Source organism: Rutidosis leptorrhynchoides, chromosome 6 (genome assembly GCF_046630445.1).
Source record: "Rutidosis leptorrhynchoides isolate AG116_Rl617_1_P2 chromosome 6, CSIRO_AGI_Rlap_v1, whole genome shotgun sequence".
In the NCBI taxonomy this organism is placed as follows: domain Eukaryota; kingdom Viridiplantae; phylum Streptophyta; class Magnoliopsida; order Asterales; family Asteraceae; genus Rutidosis; species Rutidosis leptorrhynchoides.
Window position 1 is genome coordinate 104345352 of NC_092338.1, and position 20030 is coordinate 104365381.

At 33.3% G+C, this 20030-nt stretch overlaps 1 protein-coding gene and 1 pseudogene across 1 annotated transcript; one reads left to right on the forward strand and one right to left on the reverse strand.

Annotated features, from left to right (window-relative positions):
* The first annotated feature begins 4265 nt into the window (after positions 1-4265).
* LOC139853929 (uncharacterized) lies at positions 4266-5203 on the forward strand (annotated as a pseudogene).
* A 512-nt stretch (positions 5204-5715) lies between these two features.
* Positions 5716-8031, reverse strand: LOC139853930 (glycerophosphocholine acyltransferase 1-like). Its single transcript, XM_071843266.1, has 8 exons — positions 7945-8031; positions 7751-7849; positions 7621-7678; positions 7439-7539; positions 7158-7253; positions 6980-7073; positions 6649-6889; positions 5716-6040 (listed from the first exon to the last, which is right to left on the reverse strand). The coding sequence occupies exons 1-8, from the start codon at positions 8029-8031 to the stop codon at positions 5716-5718; spliced, it is 1101 nt and encodes a 366-aa protein (XP_071699367.1).
* Between the last annotated feature and the right edge of the window lie 11999 nt (positions 8032-20030).

Consider the following 20030-nt stretch of genomic DNA (forward strand, 5'->3'; position numbering starts at 1 on the left):
CATAATCAATTCCCGGTCTTTGAGAAAAACCTTGAGCTACAAGTCTAGCTTTATACCTTGTAACTTCATTTTTCTCATTTCTTTTTCGGACAAAAATCCATCTGTATCCTACAGGTTTCAAATCTTTAGGAGTGAGAATGATGGATCCGAAAACTTTTCTTTTATTGAGTGATTCTAATTCAGCTCGTATTGCTTCTTTCCATTGAGCCCAATCATGTCTATTTTGACATTCAACCATAGATGTTGGTTCTGGATCATCATCATTATTCATGATGTCATATGCAACATTAAATGAAAATTTCTCATCAAGATTTTTCATTTCATTTCGGTTCCATAATATTTTTGAATATGCATAATTGATTGCAATTTCTGTATTGACATCATCAATCTCCTCTGCAGTAGGAGTACTGATTTGTGGTTCTTCTTGAACACTTTCTTTTACTTCATTATCAGCTGATTTTCTTTTTCGAGGATTTTTATCCTTTGAACCGATTGGTCTTCCACGTTTCTGACGTGGCAAAGATTCATGAGTGACGTTATTGCCAGCTTTTGGAATTTCAATTCGAGCTGGAGTATTTACTGCTGGTATATATGATTTTGTCACCGTTTTTGTATCTGTAAATGCATCAGGCAATTGATTTGCAAGTTCTTGTATATGCATTATCTTTTGAACTTCTGTCTCGCATTCTTTTGTGCGAGGATCAAGATACTTTAATTGAGGTTCACACCATGAAACATCATTTTCTTTATTTTTCATTTCTCCCCCTAATCTAGGGAACAATGTTTCATTAAAATGACAATCAGCAAAACGTGCTGTAAAAACGTCACCTGTCATAGGTTCAATATACCTTAATATTGAAGATGTTTCATATCCAACATATATTCCCAACCTCCTTTGAGGACCCATTTTTGTACGTTGTGGTGTCGCAATTGGAACATACACTGCACAACCAAATGTTCTAAGATGGGAAATATTTGGCTCTTGACCAAAAGCAAGTTGTAGGGGGGAATATTTATGACTTGCACTTGGTCTGATGCGAATCAATGCAGCAGCATGTAAAATTGCATGACCCCATATAGATACAGGGAGTTTTGTTCTCATTATCAATGGTCTAGCGATTAACTGTAAACGTTTAATCAATGACTCGGCTAAACCATTTTGTGTATGCACATGAGCAACAGAATGTTCAACAACAATTCCTATAGACATGCAATAGTCATTAAATGCTTGAGATGTAAATTCACCAGCATTATCAAGTCTCACCCTTTTAATGGTGTAATCAGGAAAATGAGCTCTCAATTTAATAATTTGGGCAAGAAATTTTGCAAATGCCACATTACGGCTTGATAACAGACAAACATGAGACCATCTGCTAGATGCGTCTATTAGAACCATGAAATATCTAAATGGTCCACATGGTGGATGCATTGGTCCACATATATCACCTTGAATTCTTTCAAGAAACATTGGTGATTCTTTCTCAACCTTAAGTGGTGAGGGTCTAGTTATCAATTTTCCAAGAGAGCAAGATGTACATGGAACCATTGTATCATGATGGATTTTTCTATCCTTTAGTGGATGTCCATGAGTACATTCAATAATTCTTTTCATCATTGTTGATCCTGGATGGCCTAATCTGTTATGCCATAAACTGAATACACCAGGATCAATATATTTTTCGTTAACTACCATATGTATTTCTGGTACATTTATATGTGTATAATGTAATCCAGAACTAAGTCTTGGCAGTTTTTCAACCACATGACTCTTGTCAGTGATACTTAAATATTTCTCATTTTCTGTTGTCACTGACTGATAATCATACCCGTTAAGGTATATGTCGGAGAAACTCAATAAATTTCTGCTTGACTTGGGAGAAAATAAGGCATCATTTATTAAAAATTTTGTACCATTTGGTAGTATGAAATTTGCCTTTCCTATCCCTTTTATCAAGTTAGCAGGTCCTGATATTGTATGTATAGTTCCTTCCGTTGGTTTTAGATCAATAAAATATTTCTCGGATTTAAGTATAGTGTGTGTAGTTCCACTGTCTGCTATACAGAGATCTCCACCACTTGATTGATGTTGTATTCCAGCAAAATTCATATTGAACTTCATATATAAGAAATAAATAGTGAGTACATTAATATTACACAATATTTTAAACGCAAATAGATAGTACTGAAACATTTAGCAAACATAATGACAAAGACAGACGATATTAAATCGTTTATTTTTCAAAAGACACACAACTTAAACATTCAAGAAATCTTCATATAAATCAGATGGTTTCTCAGTGACTGTTGGATCAATATTATCCACAAAATTTACTTCCTTTTCTTTACCTTTCAGCGAATCCTGATACATCTTAACAAGATGTTTAGATGTTCGGCAAGTATTAGCCCAGTGGCCCATTCTACCACATCTGTAGCAAGATTCTTCAGAATTTTTAGAAGAATTTTCTTCAACATCTTGTTTAATGGGCTTGTTTTGTGGTTGATATTTATATTTTCGTGGATTACTATTTCTTTGACCACCACGGCCACGACCACGACCACGTCCACGCCCATTACCATTACCATAAGGATGGTTTCTACCATAGTTATGGCTTTTGGCATGATGATGGTGATGGTTATTATAACCACGACCTTGCCCGCGTCCTTGTCCCTGTTTATAATTATTTGCAGTATTTGCTTCAGGGATTGCAAGTGTACCAGTAGGACGGGATTGCTGATTTTTCATTAATAGCTCATCATTTTGCTCTGCAACTAAGAGATATGAATTAAGTTCAGGATATGTTTTGAACTTTAGCATTCTCAAATTTCTTTGCACTGTGATGTTTGCAGCATTCATTGTGGAGAAAGTTTTCTCCATCATGTCTGCATCACTAATTTCATGTCCACAGAATTTAAGTTGTGAACATGTATTATACAGAGCTGAGCTGTATTCATTTACTTTCTTAAAGTCTTGGAACCTTAATGTTCTCCATTGTTCCATTGCAGCTGGAAGTAAAATTTCTCTTTGATTATTGAATCTGCTTTTGAGACCTTCCCATAAAACATGGGGATCTTCTACAGTCACATAATTATTTTGTAAGCATTCATCAATATGTTGATGAATAAAGCAACATGCCGTAGCTTGTTCTTTTTCAGAACAAGTGTTGTTTTCATTTATGGTTTCAAGAATGCCCATTGATTTAAGATGCATTTTTACTTTTATAACCCATGGCATGTAGTTGTTTCCAGTTGATTCTAAAGGAGTAAATTTAAGCTTTTCCAGATTCGACATTTTCTATTATCAAAAATTAAAACAAACATCATGATAAATTAGAGTCAATTTATATTCATAAGTATATAAACATTAAACATAAATTTAATATAACATAAATGATAAGTAGGTGACAGTGTCGACCATGTGTAAGCAATCATAAATAAATGTTATATAACAAAAATATAAATATTAGTAAACATAAATGAAAATTTGGCGACAGTGTCGACCATATATTTTTCCAGGTGGTATAACCGACCTATATCATTCTGGTGGTATAACCGACCATATATCATTTTGGTGGTATAACCGACCATATATCATTTTGGTGGTATAACCGACCATATATCATTTTGGTGGCAGAGCCAACCATATTTAGTATTAAGATTATCGTGCTGATAACGTGTTATAATTCAGTAGGCTTATAACTACCTTTAGTGGTTTGATTCTTGATGTTATAATTCAGTAGGCTTATAACTACCTTTAGTGGTTTGATTCTTGATGTTATAATTCAGTAGGCTTATAACTACCTTTAGTGATTTGATTCTTGATTTAGAATACTAATAATGAAGTGTAAGAACAAAGATGATAATGGAGAGAAAGAAAGAAACACTTTGTAAGTGTGAGAAATGGTGCAAGTTTAATGCTTGCATTCATGAGTATTTATAGCCTAAAATCTCAATATAAAAATACATACTTTGTGTACCAAAATTGACTATATGTATACACCAAAATTGACTATCCATATCTATATTATTATTATTATTATTATAACAGTGACGAGAATAATTGAAGTGTATGTTGTCTTATTGCTCTCTCAATATATAAATCGAATCAGCCGAGTTGTAATTTGGGCGAATTCTGATACGAAAAGCTGACTGAAAAACAATCTCATAGCAACATCATCTCAAGTAACTATCTATCTAATAATAGTAATACTATATACTATATACTGTAATAAATTACTAAAATAAGATATAAGCTAGCTAGTTTTGGTATGGCGGGAAAGATTGACAAATGCGGCTTTGAATTTGTGAAATCAGTTTCCGATAAGCATATTGATGTTTCAGGTCACCCATTTGTTAAAGGTAATACGAAAAACTTCATGCTATCTTTTTATGGGTCACACATAACCACAAATCAAGAATCTTAAATGACCAAAACGAGCAAGTGATGGTGCAGGGCATACGACAAACGATGAAGACAGTGAGATAGACAGGTACACATTTATTATGGATGAAGATGTTTTACAACAAGGATTTTATGACAACCCTCTTCCTTACTTTGAATGTGGATTGGGATGGTTTTGGTAAGTGTCATTCTTAATTCATTTTATCTTTCGAAGAACAAACCCCTTTCGACACTCTATCTTATGGCAGTTATTGTCTTTTTTTTAAGATTTTTACTAGGATTTGTGTGCCCTTTAATGTGGTATTACGTAACATTTTTATATTTTGGAAGCTACTACCGAAGAGACCCTAGGGAACGCGCAGGTCTTGCTGCTTCTGCAATTGCTGTAATTCCTCACTCTAGAGTTTTTTTTTTTTTTTTTTTTTTTTTTTTCGGATCTGGGCCCATGAGTCTTTGTATTACCACATGCTAAACAACAGTGAGTGGCGATACTACCAAGGGGCAGGGGGCACCTGCCCTAGTGGATTTGAAATTTTCAGGCTTAAATTTAAATTTTGCCCCCAGAAGCCACCGTACCCAAAATCCTCCAGATTTTGCCCCCAATCCAACAGTCTATGATCGAGCCAAAAGGTTGTATTTTTCATGGAAGAATAAAATTTACAGTGAATGTGAACGCCTTTAGAAAAAATTCACCCCGAAAAAATGTATTTGGTTCCGCCACTGCTAAACGGAATGTGATTTTGATTGCAGGCGATGGGGTTTTCTGTTGCGTTGTTGATCATAGCCGGAATCATTATATTCTAGGAGCACATTTTGACCATTTGAAGATACAAGTCATCTTGAACAATATCTTGAAATTGTAGCTTAGAGTTACAAACGAATTTCGTCACGGAAGGCTATCTAAGCTTATTGTAAGGTCCTTTATACATTAGTTGTACATCAAACTTGAACCTTTTATGGTTGATTTTAGGAAGTTGTACAAGTTTTCAGAGTTTAATATAAGTCATATAACTATAAAAACGTTAAATAAACGTCGCCAAACTGTCTCAAAATGGTGCATTCACATTGAGATAGGCATATTGTGATCAACTGATCATTATACATATACTTATATACATATACATATAATATTTAATTAATTCCTTAATAGAGTTAATATTAGATCACACTTCTTTTTACGCTAAGAGGCCAAAAGAACGATTCCTGTATGCATCCTCTATTTGTTTCTATACATAACAAGAACATTTTTCCTTACATCGACCACTATGAACCGTACCAAAAGGTCCAAAAATCAACTTTGCACCCAAAAAAAGAGACTAGCTTTGGTGACAGTGCTCTTCTTGACAGTTCAATTGTGCAGGTGGGACCACATCTAATTTTTTCTTTTCCTTTAAAACCACTTGGCGCGGCATCACTTCTACTAAGAACTGGCCTCCGTTCCATACTGCTGCAGAAACTTTAAGTATTTGGAACGCGAGGTGTAACTCGTACGATAAGAATATTGGTACAGTGAGGGCCATTGTTGCTACTGTGAAAATGGCTTGAAACAGAATGTACATAAACGGACGGTTTTGATCTCCAAGACATCCACTTAAACGCCACCATACGTTGTTTGCCTTTTGTGCCCTTTTAGACAGTCCCCTACATACAAAATATATATATTAATGTTGCTGTATGAGAAACAAGAAAAAAACACATGTTCTGAACTAATATTCTTCTGGTCGAACGTTAACTGCTTATTTACATTGGTTAGATTGATATTTAAAGAATGATAGGTGGTGTATGTTTTTCATTGTGCAGACCTTATTAGGTCTCGTCTTCTGCGGAGATGTTTTTACTGTTTGTTTTTCTGAAGATATAAGATAAAATAAATATTTTATTTTGTCTGCAAGTCACTTAGAAATATGTTTTTCACCGAAGACAAAAAAAAAAAAAAAAATAGTCTTTCAAGTTCAGCCTAAAGATCTTCAGACGACATCTTCTTTACAGATGTTTACAGATCTTTACATAAAAACATCTTAAAAAACAAAAACACCGCAGTCTCATCTTGTAACCTTTTTATTAAACTGAATACATAAAGGTTGACAAGTTGGCCCACCCATGAATTGACCCGTGTAACAAATTATCCATTTGGGCATGTTACCAAATGGTCCGACCCGCCCATTTTCCACCTCTAATAATCATCATTAGGGTTAAAGAGTGCAGCACTTTTAAAGGTATAGATAATATATTGGAACAGAATAGATAACCTGTAAGAGGTCATGACTTCAGGATCTTTTAAGAGCCGCTGTCGACGAAGGACATTAACTATTAGAAAATAAAGAACCTGCCAAAGGACGTAAGCAATCAAAGGAACCGTGAATAGCCATGTGCACAAGAACGATTTGTCTTCTATTTGACGCCATGAGCCACTGTCTTGTGCAGTTCCGTCAGGGTGCATAGCTTCGAAGAAGGCTGGGTCCCACCAGCACATCGTAAAGAAGACAACACCTGCAGAGTTTACCCAAATAACCACTTCATCAGATACTTTAGTTTTCAGACATATGAACCATAAAAAAAAAAAACTTTGATCCAACTCACCTGGTAAAAGATGTATGAGGACGCTTACGAGTTTGTCAACCGAACTAAACACCAAACTACACCGCCAAACAATCAACGCCCATGCTAGTGGTCCCTACATAAGTATCGATTGTGAGTCTGTTACTAAGTCTATTGATTGTAATAAATAAATTAAGTAAATGCGAAAATATTTACTTGCCTCTGCAAATGAGAAGGTAAGCATAAAAAGCTTTTGATTTCTAGGATAAAACAAAAGCATGATCAAAAAGATGGTATTGGCATAGTAACAAAAGTCCTGCATTATATAACAATATATATAATCATAGGAACAATTTATTAAATGGCCTCATAGTATTTTTATTAATATCATTTATGATTTAATTTATTTCACTCATCATCATATCAAATGTTCATTCACCATTTATATAGTAGTATCTAAGAAATTGAAATGAAATTATTGATGAGGATGAACATACATACCAAAAGGTAATAATGCCATTTCTTATATCGATAATAGATCCATCGAAGTGGAACAAAGGTGATATAGAACAAAACGTAAATGTATCGAACGTCTTGTGGCCCTGAAACCAACATAAACAATAGATTAACACACGAAAAAGATGTGCAGTCGAATTTCACACCAACCGAAATATATAACTCACTTGCACCCAAGATAAAACAAAACGCCCCGTATGAGAAGACACCCAAAAAATGAGTTACCTACGAAACCAAAACAAATCAACTTATTCAAAAACGAATCACATTTAATGTAATGCGTATGTACGTACGTACCTTGGTGATGAAGCTTTCATGTTCTTCTGCGTGTTTGGCTATCAAAACAGCCTGTTTAGACAATATTTCCTTTGTTTTTTCTTTGGTTTGAGCCACTTTCTACACAACACAAAGCAATAACGTTATTAAAAAAAAAAAAAAAAGGTTAACTAGAGAGTTACAACGCGATTAACATGAATTGAATAGATGCATACCCTAGAACGATCTTTTAGCCTCTTCTTCACCCTTGAAAACCGTCGTTGGTTATATGAATTATCGTCTCCATCTTCGGTGCTCGACATTGTTTCACCATAACACGTACATTCATAAATTAATCCGTCTAGTTATGTATATCATGACATCCAGATTATGTGTGTTTGTATACAAAACAAACTCGATATGAAATGTTATCTATATCTAGAGAAAAAATGGATCATTTGCTATTCAGTTTTTTTTTAGAATTTGTTTGTGGATTTAAAGTTTGAATCCTCAAATTTTATGGGTTGTAGTATATGCCTTATTCCATTAGGAATTTAATTTACGTCCATACATTTGACTGTTGACCTTTTTTTGTAAGTAATATGGGTAGTAATAAAATAATACAATATTATTTGTTTAATAGTGAACATTACGAATAATTTGGAATAAAACCACTGATGTTTAGGATTGTTATAATTCAGTAGGCTTATAACTACCTTTAGTGGTTTGATTCTTGATGTTATAATTCAGTAGGCTTATAACTACCTTTAGTGATTTGATTCTTGATTAAGAATACTAATAATGAAGTGTAAGAACAAAGATGATAATGGAGAGAAAGAAAGAAACACTTTGTAAGTGTGAGAAATGGTGCAAGTTTAATGCTTGCATTCATGGCTATTTATAGCAAAAATATCACAAGTTTAGGTAATACAATAATATTACTTTTGTGTATCAATAATTGACTATCCATTTATATATATATATTTATATATTATAACACTCCCCCTTGGATAGCAATTTTGTTTGTTGAAGATCAACTGTAAGTTACTGCCTCGTTAAAAACCTTGCTAAAGAAAACCCAGTGGGAAAAACTTTAGCTAAGGGAAAAAGAGTGCAGCATGGAGTTGACTCCCCCTCAAGTAGACATCGCTTCGGTTGTTACATCTTTTGAACATGTCTCATGCCAATGTTATGAACGTGTGTTCTGAAAATAGCAGTTGGAAGTGCTTTCGTGAAAAGATCAGCAGAGTTTTTGCTGGATTGAACATATCTCATTTCAATCTCGTTGTCCTTAATGAGATTTTGAGTGTATGAGAAGAATCTAGGAGGTATGTGTTTGGTTCGGTCACTTTTGATATACCCTTCTTTCATCTGTGCTATGCAAGCTGCATTATCTTCATAGATAATTGTTGAACTTTTATCGCGTTCTAGTCCACAAGAATCAGTAATGATTTGTGTCATTGATCTCAACCAAAAACATTCCCGAGTAGCTTCATGTAATGCAATCACTTCGGCATGATTTGATGATGTAGCAACAAGTGTTTGTTTTTGAGAACGCCATGATATTGCAGTACCTCCATTTAGGAATACATATCCAGTTTGAGATTTAGTTTTATGTGGATCAGATAAATAACCTGCATCAGCATAACCAACCAAATCTTGTTTTGATTCGTTAGAATAAAATAATCCTAAATCAGTAGTTCCTCGAAGGTATCAAAATATGTGTTTGATCCCATTCTAGTGTCTTTTGGTAGGAGCAGAGCTGAACCTTGCCAACAAATTAACTGCAAAAGAAATGTCAGGTCTTGTACAATTTGTAAGATACATAAGAGCTCCAATTGCACTAAGATATGGTACTTCTGGTCCAAGAATATCTTCATGATCTTCACATGGACGAAATGGATCAGTTTCAACATTGAGTGATCTAACAACCATAGGAGTACTTAATGGTTTTGCCTTGTCCATATTGAAATGTTTCAAAATCTTTTCAGTATATGTTGTTTGATGTACAAGTAAACCATTAGGCATATACTCAATTTGTAAACCAAGGCAATACTTGGTTTTTCCGAGATCTTTCATTTCAAATTCTTTCTTTAGAAGTTGAATGGCTTCATAGATCTCTTTATTTGTACCTATGATGTTAAGATCATCAACATAAACAGCTATGATCACATATCCGGATGTAGTTTTCTTAATGAAAACACAAGGGCAAGTAAGGTTATTTGTATACCCTTTGCTTATCAAGTAATCACTTAATCGGTTATACCACATACGTCCCGATTGTTTTAACCCATATAAAGATCTTTGTAATTTAATCGAATACATTTCTTTGAGTTTTGCATTTGATGCTTCTGGTACCTTAAATCCTTCAGGTATCTTCATATATATATCACTATCAAGTGATCCATATAGGTAAGCAGTCACAACATCCATGAGATGCATTTCTAAATTTTTAGAAACTGCCAGACTGATTAAGTACCTAAAAGTAATTGCATCCATAACAGGGGAATAAGTTTCTTCATAATCAATTCCCGGTCTTTGAGAAAAACCTTGAGCTACAAGTCTAGCTTTATACCTTGTAACTTCATTTTTCTCATTTCTTTTTCGGACAAAAATTCATCTGTATCCTACAGGTTTCATATCTTTAGGAGTGAGAATGATGGATCCGAAAACTTTTCTTTTATTGAGTGATTCTAATTCAGCTCGTATTGCTTCTTTCCATTGAGCCCAATCATGTCTATTTTGACATTTAACCATAGATGTTGGTTCTGGATCATCATCATTATTCATGATGTCATATGCAACATTAAATGAAAATTTTCCATCAAGATTTTTCATTTCATTTCGGTTCCATAATATTTTTGAATATGCATAATTGATTGCAATTTCTGTATTGACATCATCAATCTCCTCTGCAGTAGGAGTACCGATTTGTGGTTCTTCTTGAACACTTTCTTTTACTTCATTATCAGCTGATTTTCTTTTTCGAGGATTTTTATCCTTTGAACCAATTGGTCTTCCACGTTTCTGACGTGGCAAAGATTCATGAGTGACGTTATTGCCAGCTTTTGGAATTTCAATTCGAGCTGGAGTATTTACTGCTGGTATATATGATTTTGTCACCGTTTTTGTATCTGTAAATGCATCAGGCAATTGATTTGCAAGTTCTTGTATATGCATTATCTTTTGAACTTCTGTCTGGCATTCTTTTGTGCGAGGATCAAGATACTTTAATTGAGGTTCACACCATGAAACATCATTTTCTTTATTTTTCATTTCTCCCCCTAATCTAGGGAACAATGTTTCATTAAAATGACAATCAGCAAAACGTGCTGTAAAAACGTCACCTGTCATAGGTTCAATATACCTTAATATTGAAGATGTTTCATATCCAACATATATTCCCAACCTCCTTTGAGGACCCATTTTTGTACGTTGTGGTGTCGCAATTGGAACATACACTGCACAACCAAATGTTCTAAGATGGGAAATATTTGGCTCTTGACCAAAAACAAGTTGTAGGGGGGAATATTTATGACTTGCACTTGGTCTGATGCGAATCAATGCAGCAGCATGTAAAATTGCATGACCCCATTGATAGTGTTCCAAATGAACATATATTTAGTAGCAATATCGTTCCAATATGTAAAGTTTTTAAATGTAATTTCCTTATTTTTAGTTGTAATAGTTAAATAAATAAGTGCGAAGACGAAAGACGCAAATCGCTCGAAAATGAAGATTTAAAGACAAAAACGAAGATTTGAAAGACCAAAACGTCCAAAAAGCTCAAATGTACAAGATACAATTCAAAAGGTTCAATTTATTGATGAAGAACGTCTAAAAATGACAAGAGTACAAGTTACAAAACGCAAAGTACACGATATAAAATTGTACGAAAGGACGTTCGAAAATCCGGAACCAGGACATGAACCAACTCTCAACGCTCGACGCAACGGTGTAAAAATTACGAGTCAACTATGCACAAGAATAAAATATAATATTTAAATAAATCATAATAAGAATAATATTAAATAATAAAAAGTTGTTAATTGAGCATAGTTCAGGGGTCGTAAATGAAAATTCAATTTATAATTTGGCCTATAAAAGGAACGATCTATGTAACGATGAGGGAGAGGAAGAATTTTTTCCGATCTTTTTTTTTTCAATCAAATATCTATATCAATTATCAATATCTATATTCTATATCTCTATCATAATGTTAACTTAATAAGATATAACAATAATATTAATTTTAATTTTAAATTATGATAATAATAAGATTTATGATAGAGATCGTTTGAGTGTGTAAGTCGAAATTCTGTCCGTGTAACGCTACGCTATTTTTAATCATTGTAAGTTATGTTCAACCTTTTTACATTAATGTCTCGTAGCTAAGTCGTTATTATGCTTATTTAAAATGAAGTACTCATGATGTTGGGCTAATTACTAAAATTGGGTTATTGAACTTTGGACCATAATTAAGGTTTGGGCAAAAGACCGACACTTGTGGAAATTGGATTATTGACTATTAATAGATGGGGGGTATTGTCTAATTGAGTGACAACTCATTGGAGTCTGTCGAACCTATCTTCAAATTAATTAACCTAATAATTAATAATGATTATGGTTGTCCTATTTAGTGACGTTCATATGGAATCTGTTATAATCATTTAATTAATCAATTGGGTTGGGTAATTGATTATTCATTCTGATCAAGTGGATGAATTAATATTCATAAACTAATTAAAACAGGGGTGGATTACATACATTGATAACTGGTGTAATTGTTGACAGAAGTGATAACTGCGTCACAGTTTAAATCCTTAATCAGTTGGAATATTTGACTTCGGGTATAAGGGTAATTTGACGAGGATACTCGCACTTTATATTTATGACCGATGGACTATTATGGACAAAAACCAGATAGACGTATCAAATAAACCAGGACAAAGGACAATTAACCCATGGTAATAAATTAAAATCAACACGTCAAACATCATGATTACGGAAGTTTAAATAAGCATAATTCTTTTATTATATTTCTCATCGTATCTTTATTTACTGTCATTTTATTACTCGCAATTTTATTTACTGTCATTTTATTTATTGTCATTATTTTACGCACTTTAATTATCGTCATTTATCTTTACGCTTAAAATATAGAATCGACAAACCGGTCATTAAACGGTAAAACCCCCCTTTTATAATAATATTACTACTTATATAATTATATATATTTTGTATAAATATAGTTGTTAAAAATATAGTAAGTATCACCAGCTCCCTGTGGAACGAACCGGACTTACTAAAAACTACACTACTCTACGATTAGGTACACTGCCTATAGTGTTGTAGCAAGGTTTAGGTATATCCCATCCGTAAATTAATAAAACTTGTGTCATATTTTGTAGTATTTCCTAGTAAAAATAATAGTATTTCGTACCCTCACGCTACATCATCAAGTTTTTGGCGCCGCTGCCGGGGAGCGCTAAAACGCTATATTTTTAATTATAATAATATTAAAATAAAATATAATAATATAATAATATTGAAATAGAATATAATAATATAATAATATTTAAGAATCAAAAATTTATAGGTAAATTTTAAAAAAAGTCGTATTTATTAAATACTTCAGGGGTATATTATGTAACTTATAATTAATAATTGCTATCATGTCGCTTTCATGTGAATAGTAAATTAATTAATTTATTTTCATTTACTATTCATGAATAGTAAATGAATAAAAAAAAAAAAAAAAAAAAAGTTTTGAAAAAAAAAATTATAATTATAAAAAAATTATTAATTTGTAAAAAAAAAATCGTTTTTTTAAAAAAAAAAAAAAAATCTTTTTTTTAAAAAAAAATCGTTTTTTTAAAAAAAATAAAAAAAATTTCGTTTTAAAAAAAAAAAAAAAAAAAATTTGTGTAAAAAAAAATCGTTTTTTTAAAAGAAAAAAAAAATTCGTTTTAAAAAAAAAATTTGTAAAAAAAAAAATCGTTTTTTTTTTTTAAAAATTTTAAAAAAAGAAAAAAAAAACGAAAAAAAAAAAAAAAAAAAAATTATAAAAAAAAAATATATATATATTTTTAAAATTGTCTATAAAAAAAAATGTTTTTTTAGTTTTATTACCTTTAGATTTTTAGACTATAGTCGCAACTTTTAGTATTAAGTTTAGTTTTGCCATAGTTATTTTTATACTTTTAGATTTTTAGGCTTTGCCGTAAAATCTCTTAAGTGTTTTTTCTTTAGACTAAGATTTAGGTGCCTTAAAATTTTGCGACGCCGTGTTAAAATTTTAGTATCCTTTTAAGTAATTCCCGTTTTTCGTTTAGAATCCCTTTTTAATTTTAGACGCGCTACAATTTTCTTATTTTTCGACCTTTTATTTTTTTCAACCATTTTTATTTTTCAATTTTTTTTTTTTCCGACGCACTCTTTTTCTCTCTTATTTCTCGCTATTCTAGTTTTAGGACATAGATTTTTATTCTACTTCTTATCTAAATTTCTTAAAATTACGAAAATTTATTTTAAGTGGTTAAATTAATAGACATCAAAATTTTCTGGTTCGTAGTAATAGTTGGATTTGTACGTGGACCGGGTTATTGGAGCCAAACAGTCCTCAATTATATTGAGACCAAACGAATCCTGCCCCTCTGCTGCATCTTTTGGCTATTCGAAACGTGGGCAAAATCAGAAAAGTCTATTGATTGGATAACTTATTATAATTTTTCTTTCCTTTTAAAAACTAATAGGATATTCAGTGAATGCACCGAGCAAGACGTTCACCACCTTTTGTACGTTCACCACCTGTAACTAGATCAAGACATTTAACAAATATAACCGCCGTTGATTTCTCTTTAGAATCGTCATCCAGTAGACCAAGTACTTTAGTTCAAATTTCCGATAATCCATTTTTTTGAACCCGACTTCACAATTAAGAACCCGGAGCATATTCAAGGACAATTCCAAGATCCTGAACCACTAATTATTCCTCCTGAGCCACAAACCATTAAATCAGAATCCTCTAGTGATTCGGATACAACAAATTCAATTATGGAAAATCTGGAACCTCTAAGTATGGAAGATCGAATGAGAGCCACACGCACGGGCCAAGGTCACGCCATTATTAAACCAGAAGTTAATGCTCCAGATTATGAAATTAAAGGACAAATTCTACACATGGTAACTAATCAGTGCCAATATAGTGGTACGCCGAATGAAGACCCAAACGAACATCTTCGTACGTTTAATAGGATCTGTACACTATTCAAAATCCGAGAAGTGGAAGACGAACAAATCTATCTCATGTTATTTCCCTGGACTTTAAAGGGAGAAGCCAAAGATTGGTTAGAATCGTTACCTGAAGGGGCGATTGACACATGGGATGTTTTAGTTGAAAAATTTCTTAAACGATTCTTTCCGGCATCCAAAGCCGTGAGACTTCAAGGAGAAATTGTTACGTTCGCGCAAAAGCCAAATGAAACATTATATGAGGCGTGGACAAGATTCGGAAGGATGTTGAGAGGATGTCCTCAACACGGATTAGATACTTTTCAAATAGTACAAATCTTCTATAAAGGCGTAGACATCGCCACACGAAAAGACATCGACATAACCGCTGGTGGATCCATTATGAAGAAAACCGCAACTGAAGCTTACAAAATTATTGATAACACAGCCTCCCACTCGCATGAGTGGCACCAAGAAAAAGATATCTTTCGATCATCTAAAGCGGCTAGAGCCGATTCTAGCCCTGACTTTGATTCCGTTTCCGCAAAAATAGATGCTTTTGAAAGACGAATGGAAAAGATGAATAAAGATATTCACGCAATACGAATCAGTTGTGAGCAATGCGGTGGACTACACTTATTGAAAGATTGTCACATTGAACCAACGATGGAACAACGAGAGAATGTTTCCTATATGAACCAAAGGCCGGGAAATAATTATCAAAATAATTATCAACCGCCAAAGCTAAACTTCAATCGAAATCAAAACATTCTTTACAATCCAAATGGACCAAACAATAACTCGTACAACCAACAAGGTCCGAATAACCAACCAACTCAAAACAACACTTTCAATCAACAAAGACCTAACTTGTATAAACCACCACAACAAACCGAAGAGAAAAAGCCAAATCTAGAAGAAATGATGGTAAAGCTAGTTGAATCTCAAACACAATTTATTACATTTCAAACCCAAACGAATGAGAGGTTTGATCAGTCATTAAGAACTCAACAAGCTTCCATTTTGAATCTAGAAAAACACGTAGGTACTCTTGCTAGCATGATGAGTGAAAGGGAACAAGGAAAGCTACCGAGTAATACTGAAGTAAACCCTCGGAATGAGAATGTTAATATGGTGTCAACGAATTCTGAAAAACCAGCACCAGAAGATGGGAAGGTTTTAGATGTGAGTAACAATGAAGAAGTTACACCACCACCACCACCACCCGAGTTTGTAAAGCCAGTGGTGACACCATACAAACCACCCATCCCGTTTTCAAGAAAAGGAGTTGAGTATGAGCAAGTAATAAGTAATAAAGATTGTGATACTTCTGGAAAGAAGAAGAAGAAAAAGAATAAGAAAGTACAAGAAACAAAAGCCGTAGAAGTAAACCCGGTGAATACAGTTCCACCAAAACCTCCACCTAGGGTAGGTGATCCGGGTGAATTTATTGTTCCTTGTCTACTTAGTGATTGTGTCATGTATGATGCACTGGCAGATTTAGGTGCAAGTGTGAGTGTTATGCCTCTTTCCTTATATAAGAGATTAGGTGTAGGTAAGTTAAGTCCAACGGATATGAGTGTTCGACTCTTTGATCAAACCATTAAGCACCCAGTTGGAATTGCTGACAACTTACCCATTCAAGTAGGTAATTTAACCTTTCTAGTCGAATTCATTGTCATTGACATAGAAGAGGACCCAAACATTCCTCTAATTTTAGGTCGACCATTCTTTGCGTCCACCGGGGCGTTATTTGATGTAGGAAATGGAAGAATGACACTTAAAAGTGGTGACAAATCTATCACCTTTATGATTCGAAAGTCTAAATCTCCACCAACCAAAACCGTTGAACCAGAAAAAATGATTGGTAAGAACCATGTTGTTTTACCAACTCCAACGGTAGTGCTTAATAATAATAAAACGCCTAAGTGTGGGGAAAATGAAGTAACACCTAATGATGACATGATAACAAAGAACCCCGTTATTGATACGAAATTAAATGACCCCATTATTAACAGTTCAATGAAGAAACTTTTTAAACGGGCTATTGATGCTAGAAGTAAGGGGAACTTTAAGTTATGTAACCGGTTAGTATCCAATCTGTTTCCTAAAGAAAGGGCGAAGCTAGTTGAATTATGGGATATTACGGAAGAAGCCGGGCACTGGCTTAAAGAAAAAGTCACAGATAGGCAAGTTGATTATGGACCAAGAGAAATTGACAATGAAGTTAATCACAATTTCAACACCACAGCTACCTAAGTGTGGGGAGATTTGAATGTTCTAAAAAGATAATGATGTCTAAAGTTATTTGTTCTGTTCTCGTGTAGTTCCGAGAATGAAATCCGATTGGTCTTTTCCGCTAGCAGACACTAAAGAACTAGTTTTCTCCCTCCATTCTGAATTTTTGTTTTGTAGGTTTTATATGAAATTAATATGCTTTTTAAATTTAAGTTTTGTGTGTTTTTAAAAACAAAATTTACTTTATTTCATTAAGTTGAAAAAAAAAATGATTTATAAAATTCGTCGTAAGTTGAAGACTAGGTCATAGAGCCGAAATTGCTTTACCCGAGGGCGGGGCGACAAATTTTGTTATCATTTAATTTTATTGATCTAAAGTATGCAAAAAAAAAAATAAAAATAAAAAATATTATATTAATTTTTGAACGTAGGGGTTATATACCAAACTTCAAAAATATGTATATATGTTTGTATTTTATGTTATGTACACAACAGGGTAAAACAGCGCACTTTCAAAGACTGTCATTAAGTTCAACAAAAAGCTACTAATTTTGATGACAAGGCGCAAAATATCAAATGTGATGTAAAATAATGTGCTTACAAACTGGGTATTTTTAATCACTTTTCTATACTAATCACCCTCATGAATTTATAATTATAATCTGATTTCATGCAAATGAGGGCATTGCATGATCTCAAGTGTGGGGAAGGGTTATAAATTCTCTCGGGTTTACACTTAGTTTATTTGCCAAATTTTGTGAAAATTTGAAACATTTTCAATTAAATGAACTCAAAATCATGTTTATACATATTTATGAACGATGAAAACTAGGTGATAATACCGAAATTATCGTTACCTCGGAAAGGACATAAATTGAGAAACAACCTAAAATGCTTGAATTCATTTAAAATGGAATAAAGGAGAATAAAAAGGCAAAGAAAGAAACTAAGTGTGAGGAGAATGTACCAAGTTATTCAATTAAAAACTATCTATCACATATCTTTGTACAAGATTATTGCAGGTACTTTTGTTTTGGATGATACTAATCAGTTTTACCCGGTTTATTGTAATATATTTGAAAGAAAGATGGATCTACACGATGAATCAATTCCATCATTAAAAGGAAGTAAAGTCTTCCGAAAAAGACACGCGCTTCTTGATTTAGGTCAAGAAGTTGTCGTCCAGACCAGCTGTAGGTTGACAAAAAATCTAGAAAAGTCATCTCTAAAATCAGCAGGAAATCCACGGACCTCAGCATCAAACAGGGTCGCCAAGTGGTCAGATTTATCCTAACCATGAGAAGGATTTATCTCGTACAATGGGGAGGCACCGTGCAAATTAGCTTGATAAGACTAATGAATCAGATCCCCAGAAAAGGATAATCTCCTTAAAGATTAAAAATCAGCTTTTAAGACTGATAATACTCAATCCTAGAGATTGACCTTAAAAATTGAGAATTCAAACTCATGGAATTCGATGATATCTAAACTCGAGCATGAACGAGAAAATATTTTGATCAAAAATACAAACCGATTTGTTTTCTGAAAAACCATTTTCAATGCGTTCATTACCATTGAACGTAAAATCCTAAGAAATTCACCTGGAATTCATTAGGTCACCTAAACCAAATCGGGTGTCAACCGTAAGAACGGTGGTTGCATAGCATGGTCGGAGACAGGACCTTGTGCCAGACCGAAAAATCATAGGATGATCTTTACTATCGCTCCTACCAAGGATAGTTCTAGCATCCGACACGTTAAAAGACCATAATCATCTGCATGTCACGGGACATTGCCTTAACAGTTTCTTGTTCATCGCTTTCCTTTACAACCGGACGGTAGTTTGCCGAAAGGTAATATACGGAACACGTAAACTGGATGTGTGCTTTCCGATACCGGGATAGCAGTGGATTACACGAACCTAAATGTTTTTAGCCAAAATATTGATCCACAAATATATTTTGCAACACCAATGGTGGATCAAATCAGAAAACTTATCTAGGGTAAAAGCTAGATTGAATTTTCAAAAGATCAAATGTTTTCATAAAGATCCTATTTCCTAAAGGATCTAAATTTTTATAGTCATGTGGGACTGTAAACCGCCTTTCAAATGTGCACTTTGCTTTGGAAACCGAAAGTAAATCGGCTATTTGATTGCAAGTGTCGTTGACCTAAACCCAAGGCAACTGTGGATGACACACCCACCTTTAACCATCATTACTGTCATTGTTTATACCGCTATATCAAAATCACTGATGTACAAAATGTGATGAATAAAAAAGTGATTCATGTATGTTTTTATTTCAAGTTCTGTATTGCTTGAGGACAAGCAACGCTCAAGTGTGGGGATATTTGATAGTGTTCCAAATGAACATATATTTAGTAGCAATATCGTTCCAATATGTAAAGTTTTTAAATGTAATTTCCTTATTTTTAGTTGTAATAGTTAAATAAATAAGTGCGAAGACGAAAGACGCAAATCGCTCGAAAATGAAGATTTAAAGACAAAAACGAAGATTTGAAAGACCAAAACGTCCAAAAAGCTCAAATGTACAAGATACAATTCAAAAGGTTCAATTTATTGATGAAGAACGTCTAAAAATGACAAGAGTACAAGTTACAAAACGCAAAGTACACGATATAAAATTGTACGAAAGGACGTTCGAAAATCCGGAACCAGGACATGAACCAACTCTCAACGCTCGACGCAACGGTGTAAAAATTACGAGTCAACTATGCACAAGAATAAAATATAATATTTAAATAAATCATAATAAGAATAATATTAAATAATAAAAAGTTGTTAATTGAGCATAGTTCAGGGGTCGTAAATGAAAATTCAATTTATAAT

Bases quoted from the DNA above. Each gene is read 5' to 3' on its own strand.
- LOC139853930 (XM_071843266.1), bottom strand. From the start codon at position 8,031: ATGTCGAGCACCGAAGATGGAGACGATAATTCATATAACCAACGACGG. The intron at 7,679-7,750 runs GTACGTACGTAC...TTGGTTTCGTAG, and splicing joins ATGAAAGCTTCATCACCAAG to GTAACTCATTTTTTGGGTGT. The intron at 7,074-7,157 runs GCAAGTAAATAT...ATACTTATGTAG, and splicing joins TTACCTTCTCATTTGCAGAG to GGACCACTAGCATGGGCGTT.